At 60.0% G+C, this 11,301-nt stretch overlaps 1 protein-coding gene and 1 long non-coding RNA gene across 2 annotated transcripts; one reads left to right on the top strand and one right to left on the bottom strand.

Annotated features, from left to right (window-relative positions):
- The first annotated feature begins 5,343 nt into the window (after positions 1–5,343).
- On the top strand, positions 5,344–6,998 carry LOC122430593. The gene is made up of 2 exons (XR_006266353.1): positions 5,344–5,483; positions 5,960–6,998. It is a non-coding gene; the product is annotated as an uncharacterized LOC122430593 (long non-coding RNA).
- Positions 6,999–8,617: 1,619 nt separating this feature from the next.
- On the bottom strand, positions 8,618–11,264 carry RASSF7 (Ras association domain family member 7). Its single transcript, XM_043451278.1, has 6 exons — positions 11,133–11,264; positions 10,438–10,568; positions 9,540–10,252; positions 9,308–9,436; positions 9,151–9,232; positions 8,618–9,068 (listed from the first exon to the last, which is right to left on the bottom strand). The coding sequence occupies exons 2-6, from the start codon at positions 10,559–10,561 to the stop codon at positions 9,037–9,039; spliced, it is 1,080 nt and encodes a 359-aa protein (XP_043307213.1). The 5' UTR covers positions 10,562–10,568; positions 11,133–11,264; the 3' UTR covers positions 8,618–9,036.
- Between the last annotated feature and the right edge of the window lie 37 nt (positions 11,265–11,301).

The raw sequence follows: 11,301 nt of genomic DNA, 5'->3' as shown, positions 1-11,301 counted from the left end.
GGAGCACGCGGGCAGCTGCCGGGACCCCAGAAGGGCGGAGCCCCACGGGCTGGGTGGGGGACAGACGCTGGCTTCTAAGAGCCCCGGGCGGCGGCGGCGGCGGCGGCGGGTGAACTGGGTGGGGCGGGCCGCGGACCAGTAAGAAGGCAACTTCAGTAACCCTGCAGCCCTCAGGGCCCACAGAGATGTAGGCTCCGTTGGGGGAAGCGAAGGTGCAGGAAGCGATCCCCTTCTGGTAGGTTATGAAGGCAGAACCTAAGGGATAAAAGATGCTCAACATCACTCCTTGTTAGAAAAATGCACGTCAAAACTACAAAGGGGAAAAAAAAACTACAAAGGAGTATCACCTCACACTGGTCAGAATGGCTATCATCAGAAAATCTACAAACAATAAATGCTGGAAAGGGTGTGGAAAAAAGGGAACCCTCTTGCACTGCTGGTGGGAAGGTAAATTGACACTGCCACTATGGAAAACAGTGTGGCGATTCCTTTAAAAACTAGGAATAAAACTACCATATGACACAACAACCCCACTACTGGGCATATACCCTGAAGAAACCATAACTGAAAAAGACACATGTACCCCAATGTTCATTCCAATGCTATTTAGGAGGCTAGGACATGGAAGCAACCTAGATATCCATTGACAGATGAATGGATAAAAAAAAGTGGTCCGTACGTATACAGTGGAATATTACTCAGCCTTAATGCATCTGAGTCAGTACTAATGAGGTGGATGAACCTAGAGCCTATTATGCAGAATTGAAGTAAGTCAGAAAGAGAAAGATAAATATCATCTATTAATGCATATACATGGACTATAGAAGGATGGTACTGATGAACCTATTTGCAGGGCAGCAAAGGAGACGCAGACCTAACAGACACGGGTAGGGGGAGGACAGGGTGGGACTAACTGAGAGAGTAGCTTTGAAACGTATACATTATCGTAGGTGAAATAGATAGCCTGTGGGTATTTGCTGTGTGTACACAGAGCTCAGATCCAATGCTCTGTGGCAACCTAGAGAGGTGGGGTGGGATGGGATGGGGTGGGAGGAGAGAGGTTCAAGAGAGAAGGGGCATATGTATACATATGGCTGATTCATGTTGATGTATGGCAGAAACCAACACAATATTGTAAAGTAATTACTTTCCAACTAAAAATTAATTTTTTTAATTAAAAAAAAAAAACTGAGATTGGGTTAGCTGAGGGGTTGGATGTGAGATGCCAGGTAAAAAGGGAAACCAAGGAGGGTTCCTGGAAGCGTGGGGGGTGGGGGAGCAGCACATCAAGAGGGATGACTGGGTGGAGCAAGGTGGAAGTCACCAGTGACCCAGAGGATACCAGTTTTGGGGGGCAGCTGGAGGGGTTCAAGGAGAAGCCAAGCCGACCGATCATTGCCAGGGAGCACCAAGCAGGGAAACGAAAGTGGAGCAGTGGAGAAGGAGCCCGCTGAGAGGGTTGTTTTGTTTTTCTGTTTATGGGAAAAATAACCCATGTGTTTACAGGCTCTGGAAAGGACTTTGCAGAGAGGAAGAATGAATGGTGCCAGAAAGGTGAGGGCCTCTGGAGCGAATCTTCTCTGTGGAGTGTGTGTGTGTGTGTGTGTGTGTGTGTGTGTGTGTGTGTGTGTGTGGCAGTGAGTGCATCTGTGTGTGGGGGTGTGCGTGTGTGTGTGGGAGTGTGTATGTGTCTGTGTGTATGAGTGTGTGTGGGAGTGTGTGTTTGTGTCTCTGTGTGTGGGTGTGCGTGTGTGTGTATGTGGGGGGAGTGTGTATGTGTGTGTATATGTGTGTGTGTGTGGGAGTGTGTGTCTGGGAGTATGTGAGTGTGTGTGTGGGAGTGTGTATGTGTGTGTGTATGTGGGGGGAGTGTGTGTGTGTGTATATATGTGTGTGTGTATGTGGGGGGGAGTGTGTGTGTGTATATGTGTGTGTGTGGGAGTGTGTGTGTGTGGGGGGGAATGTGTGTGTGTATATGTGTGTGTGTGGGAGTGTGTATGTGTGTGTGTATATGTGTGTGTGTATGTGGGGGTGAGTGTGTGTGTGTGTAGGGGGGAGTGTGTGTGTGTGTATGTGGGGGTGAGTGTGTGTGTGTGTAGGGGGGAGTGTGTGTGTGTGTATGTGGGGGGGAGTGTGTATGTGTGTGTGTGTGTGTTTGTGTATATGTGTGTGGGGGGAGTGTGTGTCTGGGAGTGTGTGTGTGTGGGAGTGTGTGTGTGTATGTCTCTATGTGTGTGTGTGCCTGGCATAGCATAGTACCTCTTGGGTGTCACCCCAGTCATGTACCCAAACACAGGACACTTTTTGAAAGTTAGTTCTTTATTTATGGTCGTGCGGGGTCTTTGTTGCTGCACGTGGGCATTCTCTAGCTGTGGTGAGTGGGGCTGCTCTTGGTTGTGGTAGGCAAGCTTTTCATTAGAGTGGCTTCTCTTGGAAAGCACAGACTCTAGAGCATTCCGGCTTCAGTAGTTGTGGCTCCTGGACTCTAGAGCACAGACTTAGTACTGTGGTGCATGAACTTAGTTGGTCCTCAGCACATGGGATCTTTCCAGACTAGGAATTGAACCCATGACCCCTGCATTGGCAGGTGGATTCTTTACCACTGAGCCACCCGGGAAGCCCCAGGATACTTTGGCTCTCTGCTTAAGTATGGATGGCATGACTCTGGGAGAGTTTCTCAACCCCTCTGTGCCTCTTTACCTATACAATAGAGATGTTGAGGGCCGGATGGGTGAGTACAGGAACAGAACTTTGGACGGGGGCCAGCAAAGTAAATGCCCTGCATCAGACACCTCCCCCTCCTCCTTAGCTTACTCTTGGCAAGTGTGGGCCCTTCTACACACACTTACCTGCCAAAGACCACCACCCACCAGAGGGTCCCAAATGGGGGTGGGAGCATGCCACTAAAGCTCCAGGGAAGGAGTTGGACAAGCAGCTGTGGCCAACTTAGAGCCCCCTTGGAGTGGGACCAGCCCCTCCCACCTTCATCCGCAGCTGTTGTTGGAAGCTGCTGGAAAATTGTCATCCATAATAAACATGCACCTGTGATGAGATGTGACAGGTCCTCAGCAGGCATCTTTGGGTGGCGTACAACCCACCCAGCCATGCCAGGCTTTGCTCACACTTGAGCTGTGTCCCCATGAAACTGCCCAGAACCACCAGTCTGGTCCCAAACTGGGCCAAGGTGAGAACATAGGCACATGTTTGTCCTTCCACCTACTGATGTACCTTTTTCCATGCTGATACGCACAACTCACACTCCTACATGCAGGTGGACCCCTTCCCACCATCAGCATTGTTCCTGTGTCCTTCGAGAAAACTGTACCCTGCAGCCCTCATTGGTTCCTTGGTGTTCACTGGCACACCCTGCTCCTGCTCCTCAAGGCCCAGGCAGGCCCAGACACAGGATACACGCTGCTCTCCTTATGCATGCAGGAGGGCGGAGCTGGACGAGGAGTTGCCTTGGTTCTGTCCAGCCTGGGCCAGCCCTTTCGCCTGCCATCAAACCTGCATGAACACATAGGGCCAGAGCGGGGGGAGGAGACAGGCAGGGCTACAATCCCTGACATAGGAAGGCAAGGGTATCAGTGTCCCAGAACACAAATTTTTTCTCTCTCAGTCCCGAGCACCAGAAGTCCAAAATCTAGGTTGACACCTGTGCTTTCTCTGAAATCTGTTGAGAGAATCCTTTCTTGCCACTTCTGGGTTTTGGTGCTTCAGGCCTCCTCGGCTAATGGCAACCTCTGCCTCAGTACTATGTGTTGCCTTGCTCCCTGGGTGTGTGCACCTTTCTGTCTCTTCAAAGCACACTTGGCATTGGATTTAGGGCCCACTCAGATAACCTGGGATGACCTCATCAAGCCGCGAAGTCCCTTTTTCCAAGCAGGGTAACAATCCCCAGGTCTACGCATTTGTATATAACGTGTTTTTTTTTTTTTTTTTGAGGGAGCACCATTCAACCTACTGTAGAGGGTAGTAAGGGAGCCAGCAGGACTGGAGGGGACACGGCTGGGGGGTCAGACCAGCAGGGTGAGGCAGGAACTCGGAGTCACCCTGACTTCCGGCCTGTCCCTGTCCCAGAACCCCAGGCTTCTCCCCTCCAAGCCTCTGCCCGTCTGCCTGTCCCCAGTCACGCCCTGTCTCAAAGCCGTGGGCCTCCTCAGGGATCCCACAGGATCCTAAGGGTTCCTTCCAGATCCACACAGTCCAGGCCTTGCTGACCTCCAACAGAACCAATCAGGCTCCTCGCTCCTTCCCCACCCACAGGGGGCCACCCCCCACTATACCCTGCACTTGAATTCCAGTACTCAGGTTTCATACTCCTGAGGTCCCAGGCAGGGTCAGACACCTCGCTGGAGCCCTGCACTTATCCACCTGGGCAACGGATTTGAAGGAAGAAGTGAAATGGCCCGGATGGTGGGAAGGGGGAGGAGGGACCCATGACGGTTTGTGGCTGCTGGTGGGTCCAGCTCAGGCCTCTGTGAATCCGAGAGGGCGAGGGGTAGGGCGGTGAGCTGGGGGCAGGAGGGCTGCAGGAGAAAGCCAGGTGGCTGAGGCTGCAGAGATACCGGGGAGCTCTTGCTTTGGAGGGGAACCTCAGCCCTAACTCTCCAGACTGGACAGTGGAGAACAAAAGGGGACCGGGCACCTTTCTGCCTGACTAGGGATTCCAATGACCCATGATTCTGCCTCTGAGTGGCTGAGAAGCGAGTGTGAAGAGCCCGGCCCAGGACCACGCTTCCCCCGGCTGCCTCCTTGGGGCTCCACCAGGAAGGATTGACTCCAGGGCTGAAACGGCCCGTTCCCTTGGTTTCTACCTTTCCAATGCCCAGACAGAACGGGGCAGAGGACGGGGCCAAGCCGCCCAGGGCCCTGCGCCTGGTACAGTGGGCCCTCACGACGAGGGACCGGGAGTTCACAAACCAGGCAGAGCCGGAGCCCCCTCCCCACCAGGCAGAGTGCCCCGGAGTGGGTGCAGGAGGCGCGTGCACTAGGTGGTCGCCAGCGCACCGCCTGTGCTACGTGTGCTGGAGCCCGGCGATCCAAGGAGGTGCCCAGCTCGCTGGGGACTCGCGGCGGGGGGTGCTTAGGCGCCCGGGCCGTTCCACCCTGGGCCGGCGGGGGAGCGCCTCGGGTCGTACCACCCGCTGGCGGGGGAGCCGCCCCGCGCCTGGCAGCCTCCCGGCGTTGCAAGCCCCGCCCGGCAGGTGGCGGCCCCGCCCCGAGGCCGACGTGCGGAAAGGAACGCGCCGGCCTCGCCCGCGAGGGGCCGCTCGGCGGTGGGCGCGGCGTCCCGTCCCCGGCTTGCGTCCACTGGCTGCGGCGCGGCAGGGCGGGCCCGGCTCGGGCGACCATTGGCCGCGAGACCTGGGCATTTGCATACGGGCCGGGCGCGGGGTTCCGGACTGGCGGGGGCGCGAGGGGGCCGCTGCCGCCGCCGAAGTTGGGCAGAGAGCCGGCGACGGCCCCGCGCAGGGTCGCAGGTGACGCGCGAAGGGTCCTAGGCTCGCGGGCGGGAACTTGGGCCGGGCAGGGGCTGCGGGCTCGGACCGCCAAGTTGGACGGGAGGGGAGGCGGGGGTCGTGGGTGGGGGACGACTCTTCCGCCTGCACGGCGGTCCCTCCAGGCGCAGGGCAGCCACTGCCCACCGCACACTGCGCTGCTCCGGACCCACTGTGCGTGTGACAGCGGCTGATCTGTCCCTGGGCAGCGCGACCGCCCCGCCCCCTCTGTGACCCTGGGGGGCAGGGGACGGCCACGTCGGGTCAGAGGGAGCGTGCCATGGCGGGTGGTAGGCGAGGGCGCTGCACGGACTAGGTGCGCCAGTCTGCGGCCAGCAGTGGGCCGGGTGGGGAAAACGGGGGACATTCAGAGGCCTTTGCTGCCCTTTGCATGCGGGGGCCACAGGCCGGACCAGATGCCCTCTTGGAGGGAGCTCTCTTCTCCTTGTGTGTCTCAGGGTGCCAAGGTGTGCAGGGCTCCTGCAACCGTCTTCCTGATGTTGCCAAGCCGAAGGCAGCCCTGGGCAGACACCAGTGTCACTGTTCGACCCTTGGACTTCAGGACAGGACCTCCTGAACTAGCCTCTTGAGGGCCACCTCCGGGAACTTTCTTGAGGAAGATAGTGGCAGATTTGGCTTTCCTGTGCCCTCTGCCATGTCAGCGAGGCCACTAAGGGAGTCACGACTGTGAAGACGCATTCGCGATGCCCACAGACACGCCCTCCCAAGGGGTGTGGGTTCCTGGAGGCCTGTCTTCCCTGTTGGGTGTTCCTAAGTTCACCGTGAAAGTCTTGTGGTTGTGGAGCAGGCCCAGAGCAGCCTCTGGGCCTGCAGATGACGCAGCGGCAGGCTTGTCCCCTCTCCCAGGCAGTCTGGAGGGGAGGCCTGCTTAGTTGGGCCCTCGTGTGGACGTGGACGCCCCTCAGGAGGGACCCTACCCTAGTTAGCGGTTGATATGGTGTGCTGAGTGTCATACCCAGCAGGCTTGGCAGGCCAGGCTCTGCAGGTGGCAGGGAGGCTGTCAGCAGCTTTGGGGTTGAGAACCAACGGTGCGGATTTGCTGCCACTGGCCCGCGACCCTCTGTGAACCAGCCCCTGGAGGGTCAAGCAGGAATCTGAGGCCAGGCAGGGCACCGGTGCCTTCCCCCACAACACAGTCTGCCCTCAGAGCAACCCCAAGGAGGGCGGCCCTGTACTCACACCATGCAGCGTCCTGCCCTGCCTTCCCCCAGCTTGAGGGGAGCTAAAGAAGAGGGCGACAGAGGATGAGATGGTTGGATGGCATCAGCGACTCAATGGACATAAATTTGAGCAAGCTCCAGGAGACGGTGAAGGACAGGGAAGCCTGGCGTGCTGTGGTTCATGGGGGTCACAGAGATTTGGACATGACTGAGCAACTGAACGACCACTGGCCTTTCCTCCCCTCAGCACACCTCACATTGTAGTTTTCAAAGTACAGTTTAAAACTCAAAAGTAAACCTTTCAGCAACTCAAAAATTTGTTTAGTGATCTGAAGCACTTCAGGCAACTTGGGGGGATGTGGGGTTTTGTTCACTTGGAGAAAGTTCTGCCCCTTTCCCACCCAGGAATGTGTGGGTTGCCTAAGGACCCCCTTTAAGCTGGAGAAGACAGCTCTCAGCATCCCCAGAGGCAACCTTGTACCAGGGACAGGTCCCTGGCAGTGACTTCAGAAGGAATGGGTGTTCCCTGAAAACAGACAGACCAGGGGCACAAGCCCACCCAGGTCTGTGCCTGCTGTCCTCTGAGGAGTGGGGATGCGCAGGACACGGGCAGGGCATAGGCTGGTCCTCCCCTGACCCCTGGGTGTATAGGGGAGTGCCTGGATGGCATCTGGCCTTGCACCCTGCTGGCCTGTGTGCTCAGCTTGGGAGGTGAAAGGGCACTAAGGCTCAGGGCTTGTGCCCGGAGGCCCACCCAACCCTGTGGACACAGGTCGGGGATCCAGGTGAAGGGAGCAGGCCCCTTGACAGTCCCCAGTCCTCCCACCTAGCATGAGGCCTGACCAGCCCATGTGGTCAGGGCTGCACCTCGTATGGCCTGTGCTTGACCCTAAGGAGAGTCACAGGTCAGGCAGGAGTGTGGACAGGCATGGGAATGGGCTGGGGGCTCCAAAGAGGAAACGGGCCAGATCCTTTTCACCACCAGGCCTGTACAGCCACTCCCGACCCTGCTCCAGCTCAGGTAGGAAGGGCCTGCTCCTGGTTCCTCCCACAAGCCAGGTGCTTGGTGGTTTCCTTGCACTCAGGACTTCATGTCCCCTACAGTCTGCCCCCAAGGAGGCAGGGAACGCCAGGCCCAGCTCATGGGCCACCCCAGGAGAAGGGTGAGTCTTCCCCAAAGTTGCCCACCCCCGCACTAAGCGGGAAGACCCCTGTGATCTAGGCTGTCCTGTCCTCTGTTCCTCAGCGTGCATGGTTGCACCCAGGTCTTGGAGCTCCCCAGGTTCTGGCTGGCACAGAGCTCGCCTCTCCCGACTGCAACTCAAGAGCTGGGAGCCTGTGGCCCACCCCAGACCAGGGCTGTGGTTCAGACCTCACACTGCCCCAATTTTAAGGCTGCAGGCATGTGGCTGAAGCTCCATGCCCAGCTGGGGTGAGGAGGCGGGGTGTTGGAAGGCAGCGCGGCACACCCTCCAGGGGTCAGCAAAGCTCCTGGGGCCTGGCAGACCCAGGAGTCCTGCCCCCGCAAGCTCTCAGGCTCAGGAAACCTGATGGACGGGTCTGGTGTGTCCTTGAATCCTCATATCCAGGAGCCACCCCAGAGGGCGCAGTGCTTCTTGCTGCTGGTGGGGAGCAGACCAGACAGGGAAGTCAGGCAAGGGAGGGATCTAGACAGAAACCCAGGTCAGTGCCGAGGCTACTTCAGGCCCCCAGACCATCCAACCCCAGGCTGCCAAGGAGAGAAGCTACCCTGCCCCCAACAAGGAGAGGCCACTCCCCAGGGGTGGGTGGATACAGCTCCAACTTTGGATTAAATAACCACGGGTCCCTGGGAGAGCTCCATTTCAGGACCCTTAACTATGGCTAGCCCCAGGCAGCTCAGGGGACTACTGAGACCCTGCAGACCTTGCCCAGTGCAGCCTCAAGACACGCTCAAGCCATGGGAGGCAGTTATTTGAGGTTTTAATGGTGGGGTAGGGAGCCAGTGTACACATGGATGTGGGCAAGGATACCTCCCGCATGCAAGCACATACCCATAGGTTGAACACAGGGTCTGTGCACCTCCTGTCCCCAACAAAGAGCTGTGGCCTTTGGAGGCTATGATCTCAGGGCTGGCCATGCCCCTAGCTTCTCCAGGGTCTTGGCAGATTTAACAAAGACTAGGACAAGAGTCTTCAGCCTTTCTGTGCACCCTGCAGCAAGAATCCTAGGGCTCCAAGGTGTCCCATCTCAGGCTCCAGGTTCCAGGGCTTCCCACTGCACGGTGGAAGGAGTCCTCTGTGACCACGGGCTCGCCTCTGTCATCCAGGCTGGGCAGGCCTTGGCTGTGGACGTCCACTCTGGGGTGAGAGCTGCTACCTCAAGGAGTTCTGCCTCATGGGGGCAACTGTGGGGAGGACACAGACTTGAGAGGCCTGAGGGGGTCACTGGAGGACCTTATCCCATCCAGACGGGGGAGACAGACATACTCTCTGGGCTCAGGCTGGACACAAGGGCCGGACTCCGGGGGCCTCCCATGAGGGGCTCTTCTCTGGCTGGAGGCAGAAGATCCTGTGGGAAAAGCAGGTCAGCTTGGGGCTGGGCGGGCCCCCCACTGACCTGGCCTCCCTCCAGAACTGCTCTGACCTGAGTGCCAGCGGGGTCCCCGTCGGGCCGTGGGGGCAGGGGCAGCGCTGCGCCCGTCTGCTGGATGAACTGTTGCAGGTTGCACTGACGCAGCTCCCGGTTCAGCTCCTCCAGCTCCTGGGCCTGAGCCTAGGGCACACAGGACCCTCAGGCTCTGATTCTGATTCTGAAACCAACACCCACGCGCCCCCCCCCACCCCCCTGCACCGGGGTGCAGGTCCTGCGGGCTCACCTGCAGGGCGTGCTCGGCAGCCTCCAGAGCCCGGCCCACCAGGGCGAGACTGCCCTGCACCTCCATGCTTTGCCGCTCCTGGGCAGCCAGGTCCTGGCGCAGGCGTTCAGCCACAGACGCTGTGGGCGAGGGGGACCTAGGGGCCTCTGCAGCCAGGTGTAACTCGGCCTCCAGGGCGCGGGCCTGCACGTCCAGGGCCTGCAGTCTCGCCGCGTGCTCAGCCGTAGCTGCGCTCAGCGCGTGCAGGCGGGCCTGTGCCTCACGCTCCCGGGCCTGCTCCCGCCGCAGCTCCTGCTCCCAGAAGGCCTCCTGGCCCAGCTCTGCTGCGTTCCTGCGCACCCTTCGCTCCAGGCCCTGCAGGTCTGCACAGCAGCCTGGCACCGGCACTACAGGAGCTAGAGGCTCGGGTGGCACAGGGCCGGGGGCCTGCCCAGGGCACCCCAGGCTGAAGGTCAGTGCTTTGCAGGGCTCACGGTCCAGTGCTGGTCGAGGCTTTGGGGGAAGGCTGGCTCGGATGGGGCAGCGCTCAGGGGGAGGGCAGCTGTCCGAGGAGGGCCTCCCAGCAAGGCTGGGTCCTGTCCGCCTCAGGACAAACTGGACATCACTGGCAAACTGTCCGCAGGTTGCTTGGGCGCCCACAGGGCATTCCTGGGGTAGCAGCTGCCGTTCCTTCTCTCTGAGGCGCTGCACAAGCACAAAGCGGCCTGTCTGGCCTGGAGTCGGGGAGAGGGGTCAGTCAGCCCACTTCCCTTACCTTCAGTCCATCTGGCTTGAGCAGCTGGGGAAAGGCAAGAGGGACCAGAAACAGCCCCACCCTCCTGGGGGCCAGATGGGGCCCAGAGGCCAGGCCCCACTGCAGGCACACCTGCTGGGCCCATCCGTGCTTCAGGGAACTCACCTATGGCTTGGGCTAGTGCAATGACCACTTCTTGACAGGTGGTCTGCTCTGAAACCCCACAAACCACGCGCTGGATGCCGTCCACCCACACCTTTAGCTCCATGGCCGCCAGTCCTGAGAGCATGCCTGTACTGCAGCGAGGGCAAGGGCCACGGGGTCAGGTCCCGCCTGGCCCCAACACACAGCTTGGCCAGCTTTTCCTCCTCAGGCCTGCCCCGCACCCCGGAACTGGCTCGGGACTGCTGCCCCTCGGCATCTGGTGCGCAGCCCCACACGGAGGCCGCACATTCCTGGGGGTGGGGAAGCAAAGGCCAGTGCCCCCCTAGAGAGGGAACCAGAGGGCCCTCCCACAGCGCTCGGAGGCTGCCCCACTTCCCAGCCTGCTCTCGGCCGGCCCCACTCCCGGAACCAAGCAAATCATTAACCAGACGCGGCCACCCGGCTTGAAGGGCACAGCACCTCCCGCGGGGCGTCCGCGCGCAGCCCTCGGCACCGCAGACCCGCCGCACCCGGCGCTGGCGGCCCCTCGCTGCTACCGCGCGGCTCCGCGCTCGCGGCGAGGCCGCGGTCCCCGCTCGCAGCGGGTGCAGGTGCGGCGTGGCCCCCTCGCCGGCCCGGCTCGCGCCCCTCCGTCTGAGTAGCAACCCAGGGCCGCGCCCTGCGCCGCGAAGTCCCCGGAACTCGGCGCGGCTCACCTGGACGCTCACCGGCCTCCGGAATGCGGACGCGGACTGGCTGCTGCCAAGCTCCGGGCGCCGCCGCAACCTGCCGCCTCCAGCGCCGCGGGAGCGCCCCGGCCGGCCGCCCCATTGGCTCGCCGCCCGCGCGCCCCGCCCCGCGCGCCCCCATTGGCTGCGCCGCGCG

Source organism: Cervus canadensis, chromosome 29 (assembly GCF_019320065.1).
Source record: "Cervus canadensis isolate Bull #8, Minnesota chromosome 29, ASM1932006v1, whole genome shotgun sequence".
NCBI lineage: Eukaryota > Metazoa > Chordata > Mammalia > Artiodactyla > Cervidae > Cervus > Cervus canadensis.
The sequence above is the reverse complement of the archived record's forward strand: the minus strand, read 5'-3'. Positions and strand labels throughout refer to the sequence as shown.

Excerpts from the sequence above, each read along its gene's own strand:
- RASSF7 (XM_043451278.1), bottom strand. The coding sequence starts at position 10,561 with ATGCTCTCAGGACTGGCGGCCATGGAGCTAAAGGTGTGGGTGGACGGC. Across the intron at positions 10,253-10,437 it reads TGCACTAGCCCAAGCCATAG|GCCAGACAGGCCGCTTTGTG; the intron begins GTGAGTTCCCTG and ends CCCCGACTCCAG. Across the intron at positions 9,233-9,307 it reads GGGACCCCGCTGGCACTCAG|GATCTTCTGCCTCCAGCCAG; the intron begins GTCAGAGCAGTT and ends CTTTTCCCACAG.